An 11,945-nucleotide genomic window follows, 5' to 3' on the forward strand; every position below is an offset into this window, starting at 1 on the left:
TCATTCATTCATTCATTCTCCCTCTGGGGCCGGGCTATCCTCCCTCTGACTCTTCTTGACCTCCTCAACCACTCCTCATCTCCAGTCACACACACACACACACACACACACACACACACACACACACACACACACACACTGACCCCCTCAACCACTCCTCATCTCCAGAGCCACACACACACACACACACACTGTCACTGACCCCCTGAACCACTCATCTCCAGAGCCACACACACACACACACACACACACACACACACACACACACACACACTGACCTCCCACCCCTCCAGCTCAGCTGGACTGTCTGCTCTCATGGTGAGGTGAAGGTGAATGTGAATGTGGTGCTCCCATGAAAACTAAATCCACAAACTGGTTGGTGTGAAAATGAAAGTATCTTGTATTCTTTTTTATCTTGTATTTAAGATAACAGAATTACTACTACTAACTTCTCATAGCTTTAAATTAATACCATTTTATTATTTATGTATTCACAACAGTTTTGGTAAAATTGTGCCTGAAACACACAGCAGACATACACAACTGGCAGAATAACAACACACAACACAAAGAAACATGTGATCATCCAACAACTAATTCCGTTTTTTTTTTTTTTTTTTTAAACATTCAAAGCCAACGACGCGTAACCATGGTGACCTTAACATAAGCAGTAGCGTCAGTGAGAGGGTTCCAGGTCCCACTCTGTACCTCAGGCTGTCCGGGGGGAGTGGGAGGGGATGACAGTGATGGGGCCGTAGGGATGCCCCTGACACACACCCAGCTCTCTGCCAGTCACCCGCTCTGGACAAACACAGTGGCACACAGGTCAGAACACACCAGAACCAGAAGACCGACCCCATGTAGTCCTACAAGTGTCTAATGCCTGAGCTGAGCCCCAAACAGTGGTCCATCTTTGGTTGGACAACAAAGTTCTATTCTAAAATAAATAAGGTCAGCCCACTTTTCAGGGCCAAAAGTTAAGTGGAGTCTCAGAAATTCTGACTTTTTTCTCAGAAATTCTGACTTTTTATCTCAGAAATTCTGACTTTTTTCTCAGAAATTCTGACTTTAATCTAAGAAATTCTGACTTTTTAACTCATAAAATTGGAATCAGTGATCTGCCGATCCGATATCACCGATCACCGATCACAGCGTCGAAAATGGCAATTGAAGCATTCTATTTATTGTGTAGCATTATTTATGTTTTAAATTATTCTTAACACCATTGACATTGTATATTAAGTATTTAAATGAAATTAGGAGATGAGAAAGTATCATGAATTGACGACCATCTGTTTTATTGAATTCACAACCACCTGTAGCTTACTTCAGGAAAAACAAATAAAATGTGAAAATAAAAATCATAATAAATAAAATGTACACTGTCACATCAAATGTGCAACATTCCACTCGAATGAGAGGAACTAGGGGCTCTTAGAGAACTTGGAGCTTATACTGTAACTGTAGCTTTCCTGAGGAACAATAAACATACCCAAACTAAACTGCAACATAAACAGGCTATAGCCAAATATAAAATACTGTTTCAAGTCAGTCAGTTTCAAGTCATATTTAGGAGGAGATAAGACAGCAAGTCAGCAATAATCAATAAAACAAAAAAACAAAACATTGCACCTAAGGAGATTTCAGACTCAAACCTTACTTCTGATTAAGCAGCATCACTGGCAGATTAGCCTTGAGAAATACAAGCATCTCAGCGTTTTTGGCACTCAGCCTGTTCCTCTTATCATCTAAAATATGTCCTGCTGCTGAAAAGTCGCTCGCTATCTACACTTGTGCAAGGTGCACAGAGGAAGACCTAAAACTCACGCGCTAATAGTTGTTGTTGCTATGGGCCAAGTGACTTCCTGCTCGCGGGGTCACATGACGTCGGTGAACACTACCTACACTACGCTCGTGAAGTCGCGCTGGAACTCTGACCAGCACTCGTGGAACGCCTCTCGTCCAATCAAAGCACTCGGTCCCTTTATGACGTCGAGCCCAGTGTGCGCTTCGGCGCTCTCTGAGCGAATCGACGAACGCAGCAAATGCCGTATGATATTCGTGGTATTGAAAGACCTTGCGTGCGTTCCTCCGCAAGGTATTTCTTTTGAGCAGACATTACAAACGGCATATTTGTTGTCTCTTTCCGACACTGTGTAATATTTCCAGACTGGCGACGCCATTTTGTAAACTGATCGGTCATGTTTGATCGGCCGTTTTGAGAACTCCGATCAAAACCGATCAAGGCCATATCGGCCGATACCGATCAGTGCCGATCAGATCGGAGCATCACTAATTACTTCCTTACTCCTCTTCATCCCCTTTGGGACATAAGGCTTCAATGAGCTCTCTCCGTTGCATTCGGTCCTTGGCAGCATCCTGCTCCTTTCCCTATGACAGGTTAATCTGTTCCAGCTCTTGTGTTTGCACAGTTGTGTCACAGTTCTGCGCCAGGTGAACTGAGACTGCCAAAGGCCCCTGGCCTGAGCTAGATTACTCTTCCATCAACTGGTGGATTGATGATTCACTTGCTTAGTCAAATGTATTGATTGTAAGTCGCTTTTGGAATAAGGCGTCTGCTAAATGCCTAAAATGTAGGTGGTTTTGGGCCTCCCAGGTTCAGTGTTGCTTAGAGGAGTGAAAGTTATGTTTCAAACACACTTTCTTGCAGGCCAAAGTGCATTTGGTGGACACTAGTATCGCTTTGTAGTATTGAAACATTTCTCTGCCGACCTCTACCTCAGCAGTGCGTGTGCTTTTCATTTCAGCGCCCATGTTAACGGGTTAGAGCAGCCATACAGCGCGCAAGGTGCACGTCTCACGCTGGCTGCCGCGACACGCCATCTAGAGATTTTGATTCTCACCATTATTTTCTGCATGCAATGCAATGCCTCAATCGACAAAGATAGGGCTGGTAGTAGCAGCTCTGCTGTTAAAGCTGCACTGCCAGTACGGAAGCCGCAAGCATGAGAGCCGCAGCAGTTCCGCCATGCACACACGCTGCTGAAGTAGAGGTCGGAGGTGCGGTTCGAGCTGTGATGCCAAGTATGAGTATTTGAGGCTGGTAGATACCCAGATACCAGTTAGAACTCCATTGTTCACCCAGATATAGAAATGTCATTACAGTAAATCATAAATCATAAATCACAGTTAGGTTGTGTTAATGAGATCTTGTGTCTCTGCTGTAGACAATCACTAACTAAGGTGACACTTTGGCCCACGTTTCCTCTCCTTACCTCTATGCTTAAAGTAAGTACAGTACAGTACAGTAGATCATATAAAGGACCCAGCAGTTAAATCAAAACTAGTTTTGAATAGAACAGTCTGTGTTAAGACGCACTCCACCTGTGAAGAAGTTGCCAAATTCATGTGAAGTTTTCAGATCATGATTTGAGTTGTATGAGAAATGTGCAGTTGGTGTGAGTTATGAGTAGAATGACACCGCTTCCCCTAACTTATAACTGATGCTGTGACTGTATGTAAGTGGAGGAGGTGTTGGAGATGTCTGTATTTTTCTATCTTTTAACTGTGCTGGAAATGCTTGGATGTGTGCCACTGTCTGTTGTGTGTGCTCTTTTGTTTTAACATGTAACCTGATTTCTTTTCAGCCCCCCCTCCCCCTAAGAGGCTTTTGTCTTTTGCCAGGCCGCCAATGTAAATGCCTACAATGCCTGCCTGGTTAAATAAAAAATAAAATAAAATTGTGTTCCAGATTGAATGGGCCAGCAGCACTAAACGAGACGACCGACTGGTTTTCCCCCTTCTGTCCAAAGCCCCCAGCATCACCCCTCCAGCGAAATCAGCCACTGTCGGCACAACGTCACAAACCCCTCCTACCCCCCCCCTCCCAGACGGCTGCAACAGTCCCACCGGACATTTGCCTCAAACTCAAAGAGCTCCTGTCCAAGTACATCCATGGCCTGTGGGCCCACACCCTCCCCAAGCTCTTCCAGGAAACCTTCAAGACTCCTTTCCCCGAACTAGACAACCTGTTGCTGCTGCTGGACGCGTGCACCGTGGAGTACCCCTTTCTTGACAACAAGAAGAAGGCCATTCTCTACGCCCTCCCCACGGAGGACAAGAGCAGAGCCCAGCAGGTCCCCCGTGCCACCAACCCCCCGTCGGCCAGCCCCCTGGTGCCCCCGCTGGTTAAGCCCAAGGAGCAGTACTCCTCTGTGCTGGTGGTGGAAGCCAGCACCAAAGATGTCATCATCAGGTAGATGCCAAAGTTCATATTGTGAGGAGGAGCGAAAAATTAAATATGGATCAGGCAAATACATTCAGGTGAACTGAGACTGGTGATGTGTATAAAGTATTTATGACTCTGAAGGTCAGAGTCATTGAGCTTCTCACAGTGGTAGCCAAACATTCTGAAGAGATGGTTCACTTTTTTTTGTACATTTGCCTTTCTATAATATATCTGTTGCCGTCGATCTAGATGGTTTTTGAGTGCATGTTTCCGTGAAGTTATTCTTCCTGCGCGGCAAAACGTCATTCGGGGGTTTTGTAAATGTGACCCCAAAGAGAAGAGTTCCTTCAAAACTGCGCCAACCTTGTGTATGTACCATGATCCTCAGGTACATAGGCAAGGAATATTCTGACGCCCAGGAGGCGATGGAAGACACCATGCAGATACTCTACAGCCGACTCGGCGCACAGAAGCCCTTACTCAACCCTGCCGTGGGGGAACTGGTTGCCGTGAGGTTCGAAGGTGGAGAGGAGGTCATCCGAGCCCAAGTCGGTGAGGTCACGAGTGACGGTCAGGTCAAGGTAAAGTCTTTCATACCCTATTTATGCCAACATCAGTTGGGTGAACATAAGAACCACAGTCATATTATTATAATGATAATATCATCATCAGTCATATTAGGTGTGGGAGGGTGGGTAGGGGGAATGTATGCAGGTATGAAATGTTGTGTATTTTGGTAATTGTTTTGTCATTGTCCTTTGTGTGTTTGTACATAAAATCAAAATAAAAAATTGATCACAAAAAATCAGTCATATTATACACACAGTTTAGTTTTTTTTTCGGGCTTGATTTGGACGTCTGTTGTGGGGTCCTCTGTGGCTCGGTTGGTAGAGAATGGTGCTAACAACACATAGGTTTGGGGTTCGATTCCCGCTGGGACAATATAAACAGGAAAATGAAATGTATGCACTCGCTGCAATGTAAGTTGCTTTGGATAAAAGCGTCAGCTAAATGGCATGTAGTAATAATAATAATATCATATTAAACGCATTGTAAGAAAAGATCCGTCCCTTTAGTGTTGAGACAGCGTGGTTGTCCATAGACCACTGGTTTGTTTAGCTGCGTTGACAGTTTAAACAGGTATAGACAGTTTACTCATTCTCCTGGGTGCTTTTCAAGCACCCGAGTCTTGAGTGAGGATTTGACCCATAGCAAGCCTCCAGGAAATCAAATGAAAATATTTTAATTGTCATCAGTGTTGTATGATTTCGTAAGCATTGCTTATCATGTATGTATGTATACGTATGTACTTGAGATAAACGTTGCAAAACATTTAAATAAAGGTCCACTGCAAATCCAAGCCCCCATTTCTGACCAGGCGTAATCTTGCCCCTGCAGGTGTACTATGTGGACCATGGATTCTCAGAAGTCGTTAGCAAAAGCAGGCTCCTCCACCTGCACAAGGACTTCTTCCAGTTGCCATTCCAAGCTGCCAACTGCAGCCTAGCAGGTAACTTACAAACCTCAGTTTCTGACGCGTGGACCTTCAGAGCGTATCGATGAAGCAATCATCCTCTTCTATTGCTCTGTTCTCCTGAGTGATGTCTGTCTGTGGTGTTCTCTCTGCAGGCCTGGAGAGCTTTATGACAGAGCCTGCTGTGCTGGCGGCTCTGGAGTCCCTGGCGGTTGGTAAGATCCTCCTGCTGGAGACTCTGGGGAAGGACGGGGCACTGGTGGTGCTGTACAACACGTTGCACGATGTTGATGTCAATGTCAACGCTGCCTGTCTCCTCGCCCTCCAGGATCAGTCCATGGCAAGCCCTCTGCAGGTTGGTAGCATGTCATCATCCGGGGACTTGCTTTCTACAGCAGGTTAGGTCGTAAACCAAGGAGCTTCAGTTAATAAGTAAAAACTTAAGTGCCGGGGGGGGGGGGGGGGGGGGGGCGCAGACAACTTTCAGAATAATTTCAATAATTTCCAAAAATGTATTTGAATAAATAACAATAATTTCCAACCCTAGGTTGGACTTCCTTCGCTCCTAGAATCTCAGTCGAGAGATTTGAAATTCTGGTTTTCAAGATCTCAAGCTAATGCAAATATTTTTTACAAGCCTACAGCATTTTCATTCATCGGTTTACTTTCATAAACGCCAATGGAATAACCAAGGGTACCTGCTGAGCATTGTGATGTTACATTAACATTTTTAAGCAAAAAATAGGGACTACAATACATCTTTAAGAATCGATGGTAATACATTTACACATTCAAAAATGGTTTCACAAATTACTGATTGTGGTGAATCGTGTAATGTGGAGCTTTTGTGTTTTCTCTTGTAGGTCAACAGCATGTACATGAAAGTGCGTGTGACCAACATATGCACTGATCAGACCATCTTCTGCCAGCTGCCCTCACGAGGGCAGGTGAAGCTGAATGACATTTTGAAGAAGATTGAAGCCTTCTTCATATCCCAGGTAGATGAAGACTGGTACACTAGCATACCATTTGTGTTTTATTGTAAGTAGCTTATATTGAAGTTGGACCGTTGCTGTGGGACAGGTCACGTCAGAGTCGTTGGTGTCGAAGCCGTTTTGTGGAATGTGCTGCCTCGCCCGCCACAATGGGAAATGGTCCAGAGTGGAGGTACTGTAAGAGTCCCTTTTTCAGAATTAAAATTAATTGAATTATTCAGCAAGATTGGACATTTTTCAATGATTTCTATGATAATACAACACTGTTCTCTTGCCCAGATATGTTCATGGAGGTATGTAGTGTCTCCACCGAATGCCACGCATGCTCAAAAACTATGTTGTGTCCCATTCTCCTGTGTCAGATCACCTACCTCCACTGTGGTGGCAGAGTTCTGGATATTCGGTTCGTTGACCTGGGAACCCCTGCCTCTGTGGAGGTCATCGAGCTAAGGGAGATCCCCACACCTTTCTTACATGAGCTCATGGTCATCCCACACCAGGTGAGACAGCCACACACCAGACGCCGAAGCGACACCCACAGACTTCAACTCTTATTTTGAAATGCTAATTCTTTTTTCCCCAAGAAATGTGGTTACCTTCTCAGTTGGGCATCGTAGAAGTGTGCTCTTGTGTCTATAATGTGTGTCTAAGCGTGTTTGAGTGTCTAGAAAAGCTATAAGTCTAATGCAGTGGTTCCCAGACCAGTGTTAATATTATTATTATTATTATTATTATAGGCGATCAAGTGCTGTCTGGAGGGTATGTCAGTGGGGAGAGCCTGGCCTCCTAAAGCTCTCCTCTGGCTGAGAGCTGCTGTCCACAACTCCACGGACTGTAGCATAAAGGTAATTCACACAGTTGTATCTTTACATACAGGGTTCCCACGGGTCCTTGAAATCCTTGAATGTTTGTGAATTTGAGGAAAAAAATCACGGTCTTAAAAGTTTTTGAGAATAGACATGGGTCATTGAAAGTGCTTGAATTCCCCTCTCTCTCTCTCTCTAAAAAAAATAATATATATATATATTCAAAAATGTTTTACTTAGCTTAATCTCTGTATTGCTTAACTTTACACATATTTCACATATTGTCTTGCTATGCTGTGGTAGAGAAGGCAAGAGACCATCTAGTGTTCACACATTCAATCTCTTTTTAATTGTTGTCTGTGAGCGCATAATTCCTATTACTCATCTAGATCTGTCTCAAACTATGCCGTGTTGGGTCCTTGAATTTGAGGGAATTGAGTCTTGAAAGTCCTTGAAAGGTGCTTGAATTTGATGTTTCAGAAGGTGTGGGAACCCTGACATATTACACATACATATATATATATATATATATATATATATATATATATATATATATATATATATACACACACACTTAATAGTGTAACCAGTGTGGAGAATGATAGCCAAACACATGTATTATCTTTCTATATCTATCTATTTTTGGACAAACACAGATATTGTTGAAAAGTGTATGTACTCAGATGCACAGTTCGTTTAAGATGAAGTTCTTGCTCTGCTAGGAAGAAAGTTACAGTGGTGTAACTAATTTCAATCCTTATAGTGGAGCTATATCCTATATCTATACTTTTTATGACGGGCTAATTTTGGATCAGATTTTTGTTTTTTCAACCCTTCTTCTCCCTTCTTGTTGCACTTCAGATCTCCAAGCTGGATGAAGCCAAGCTGGTTCACATCTACATGTTCACCTCTAATGGCACTCCATTAGAGGTGAAGACCAGCATCAACCACCAGATGGCGCACTCTGATCTGTGGAAGTGGCCCAGCCAGAGGAACCCTAACCCTCTGAGCTCTGGTGGCGGTGACTGTGACCTCACCAAGATGGTGATGGTGGAGCTGTCCCTGACCAGCCCTGTGCCGCACCCAACCCCAGCCCAGGGATCAGAGGGGTTGACGGTGGACGAAGTCGCCCCCAGGGGGGTCACTTCGGCCAGGGGACAGTCGCTGCGGCTGCCCCCTCTCCTGGAGCTTTCTCCGACGGACCAGAACCTGGATATCTATGTGTCTGTGGCCTGTCACCCGGGCCACTTTGTGTTTCTTGCCTGGCAGGATCTGCATAAGCTGGAGGTTCTGTTGGGAGAGATGATCCTCTACTACAACAACACAGAGGAGGGGACCAGAGTAGAGGATGTGAGGAAAGGAGAGATCTACGCCGCCAAAATGGAGAAAGAGTGAGTACAAATCAGAGGCCAGACTCATTGTAGGCTAATGCATGGAATAAGAAAAACAACAACAACAACAAAGAAAGCCGTATGGTTTGTTTATAGATTACATCAATTGTGTTTTGGGGATTTTCCTTAATACGCTAAAACGCTGAATAAACTCAGGAAACATCATAGCTCTTTCGCATTCCTTTTTAACGACGATGCCGTTGGCGATCAAAGAGCGTTACTCCGTCATTACTAAATGTATAGTTTAATTCGCCTTGAAACGTTAACATAGTGGTGCTGGCAAGTTTACAGCATGGCACAGTGCCACTCTCGCCTGCTTCGGTCCTCCACACAGCCTGACCTGGAGGCCATGACCACATCTGCAGTTGGGCATGCGGTTCAACTCCCAGAGGCATTTGACGTCTTCGATTTTTGACCCTTCAAAAATATCAGCTGGTTTTAGAAACTGTTGCCTTGCACTATATGTTTAGTCTCTGACAAACAGGTCCAGGGGGGTATTCCATCAACGTCGCTAAAGGAAGGAGGCTTATTTTGATGCATCTCATGAAAAAATAAGCCTGGATTATCCTTTAGCAACGTTGATGGAATACCCCCCTGGTTTATGTTATACCTTCTGATAAGTTATGGGCAACAAAACAATGACGTTTATTTTGGGAGATTTTCTGACGCTCTCCCTTCCCCCACCTTTCCCAGCTGGCACCGGGTGGTGGTGAAGGGGCTGCTGCCTAACGGCCTGGTGTCTGTGTACGAGCTGGATTACGGAAAACAAGAGCTAGTCAGGTGCACCCAGCTGCAGCCTCTGATTGAGGAGTTTAGACAGCTACCCTTCCAAGGCATCACTGCACAGTTGGCTGGTGAGTGGACGCTGAGATATGATGGCCCTGATTCATCACATCATCATCATCATCATCATCATCATCAAAGAAATGAGCTGAGCGTATGATTGATCACATTGACTGTTTTACATAATTATGGCAGATAAGTCACATTGCTTAACTTAACACATATTTCACAATATATTGTTTTGCTGTGCTGTGGTAGAGAAGGCAACAGACCATCTAGTGTTCACACATTCAAGCCTCTCTTTTTAATTGTTGTCTGTGAGCGTATAGTTCCTATTATATAAATTCTCATCTAGATCTGTCTCAAACTATGCCGTGTTGGGGTCCTTGAATTTGAGGTAATTGAGTCTTGAAAGTCCTTGAAAAGTGCTTGAATTTGATGTTTCAGAAGGTGTGGGAAGTCCCTGCTGAGAGTAAATTGATGAATTGATTGCCGGTTGATAAATAAGACCGGTCTTTGGCATTCCCCTGTTTTCCCCTCCTTTATCTGCACTGAGCTTACTAGACCCCCCCCCCATCCCCCACAGCAATGTGCTTTCATCAGCCAGGTCTATCAGATCAGTGTGCGGATCAGCCAGGTCAGCCAGGTCTATCAGATCAGTGTGTGGATCAGCCAGGTCAGCCAGGTCTATCAGATCAGTGTGTGGATCAGCCAGGTCAGCCAGGTCTATCAGATCAGTGTGCGGATCAGCCAGGTCAGCCAGGTCTATCAGATCAGTGTGTGGATCAGCCAGGTCAGCCAGGTCTATCAGATCAGTGTGTGGATCAGCCAGGTCAGCCAGGTCTATCAGATCAGTGTGTGGATCAGCCAGGTCAGCCAGGTCTATCAGATCAGTGTGTGGATCAGCCAGGTCAGCCAGGTCTATCAGATCAGTGTGTGGATCAGCCAGGTCAGCCAGGTCGATCAGATCAGTGTGTGGATCAGCCAGGTCAGCCAGGTCTGTCAGATCAGTGTGTGGATCAGCCAGGTCAGCCAGGTCTGTCAGATCAGTGTGTGGATCAGCCAGGTCAGCCAGGTCTGTCAGATCAGTGTGTGGATCAGCCAGGTCAGCCAGGTCTGTCAGATCAGTGTGTGGATGAGGAGACAGGAAGCACTTTTAGACTCGTGGGATGCAACAACACCAGTGTTGAGGCAGTGGTCTGGACGCCTCAATCTAATTTCAGGAAATGTAACAGTGTCAGATGATCAGATCAGGCTCATCTGATTGGCCTCTTCCTCCCCAGGTGTCGAGCAGAGGCAGTGGTCGGAGGCGGCCTCCATCGTGTTCAGGAGCCACGTGGAGAAGAAGGGCCTGGTGGCTCAGATGGAGTCGGTCCAGGACGCAGCCCTGCCCTGGGACAGGAAGGTGTCCATCTTTGTGGTGGACACGGCAACAGACACGGACGTCTGGCTGCACCACATCATGGCTGAGTTCCCCCAGGAGCTCAGTACCGCTGCCTAGGACTCTCTGGTCTGTGTGTGTGTGTGTGTGTTAAAAACATTTTATAATCTTATTCCAGAGCTGGGTGTATTGTTCTGTTTTAAATCCCTATTTTCAGTTATTTAGCACCAGCTTTTGTTCTTCGCACATTAAGCCATTTATCTCTTTGTTAATTTAATTTGTGGCTGTGTTATTGTTTTAGTGTGTTACTTTATTTGTTTCCTTTTTTCTGATCCTTTAGATCTTTAAATGCCTGCGCTTTTGCTGTGCTTTTGCTGTGTGTTTTGCTTTTTGCATGATCTCCCACTACTTAAAAAATAAAATGCCGAAATTGAGTGAATGTGGAGTTATACAAAGTTTTGTGCTTGGAAGGCATTATCATATTTTCTCATTCTAAATGATTGTTATGAGTAGGATAACAAATACATTCCATGCTTTGCTTGTTAATTTTATTAATGTTCCCTGCTTTCGAAATGTCTTCCATAATTATATTTATTTTCGTAAGATAATAGAGTAGCCTAAAAGAGTATTACTTATTTAGTATTAGCGTTGGGAGAATGTATTGGGCGACGGATCCGAGTGTTATTTGGAAGAGAGAAATATACAGCACAGTTAGCATTTGTTTAGAAAAGTTCTATACAAATGAAGGTATTATTGTTATTTATTGTTCTATGCGCGCTTGCCTCGGACCGAAGCAATGACATCACTGGAGTGGCAGGCCAGCGAGGGGGTGTACCGAAAGTTGACAGGAAGTGTTACACACAGTACGCCAACCACGGAAAGAGAAGTTGAAAGGAAAGTTGAGTATTTAATTTCAGCCCGAGTTG

The 11,945-nt window shown here is 44.7% G+C and overlaps 1 protein-coding gene across 1 annotated transcript; it reads left to right on the plus strand.

The window, feature by feature from the left end:
- Positions 1-3,240: 3,240 nt before the first annotated feature.
- On the plus strand, positions 3,241-11,139 carry LOC308149999 (tudor domain-containing protein 7B-like; the record flags this gene model as incomplete). The annotated part of the gene is made up of 11 exons (XM_080522873.1): positions 3,241-3,249; positions 3,852-4,216; positions 4,578-4,770; positions 5,588-5,699; positions 5,819-6,018; positions 6,527-6,661; positions 6,747-6,830; positions 7,021-7,158; positions 8,326-8,855; positions 9,549-9,709; positions 10,922-11,139. The coding sequence occupies 11 exons, from the start codon at positions 3,241-3,243 to the stop codon at positions 11,137-11,139; spliced, it is 2,145 nt and encodes a 714-aa protein (XP_080378999.1).
- Between the last annotated feature and the right edge of the window lie 806 nt (positions 11,140-11,945).

The sequence above is a fragment of the Nansenia antarctica genome (genome assembly GCF_963989245.1).
Source record: "Nansenia antarctica genome assembly, chromosome: 2".
In the NCBI taxonomy this organism is placed as follows: domain Eukaryota; kingdom Metazoa; phylum Chordata; class Actinopteri; order Argentiniformes; family Microstomatidae; genus Nansenia; species Nansenia antarctica.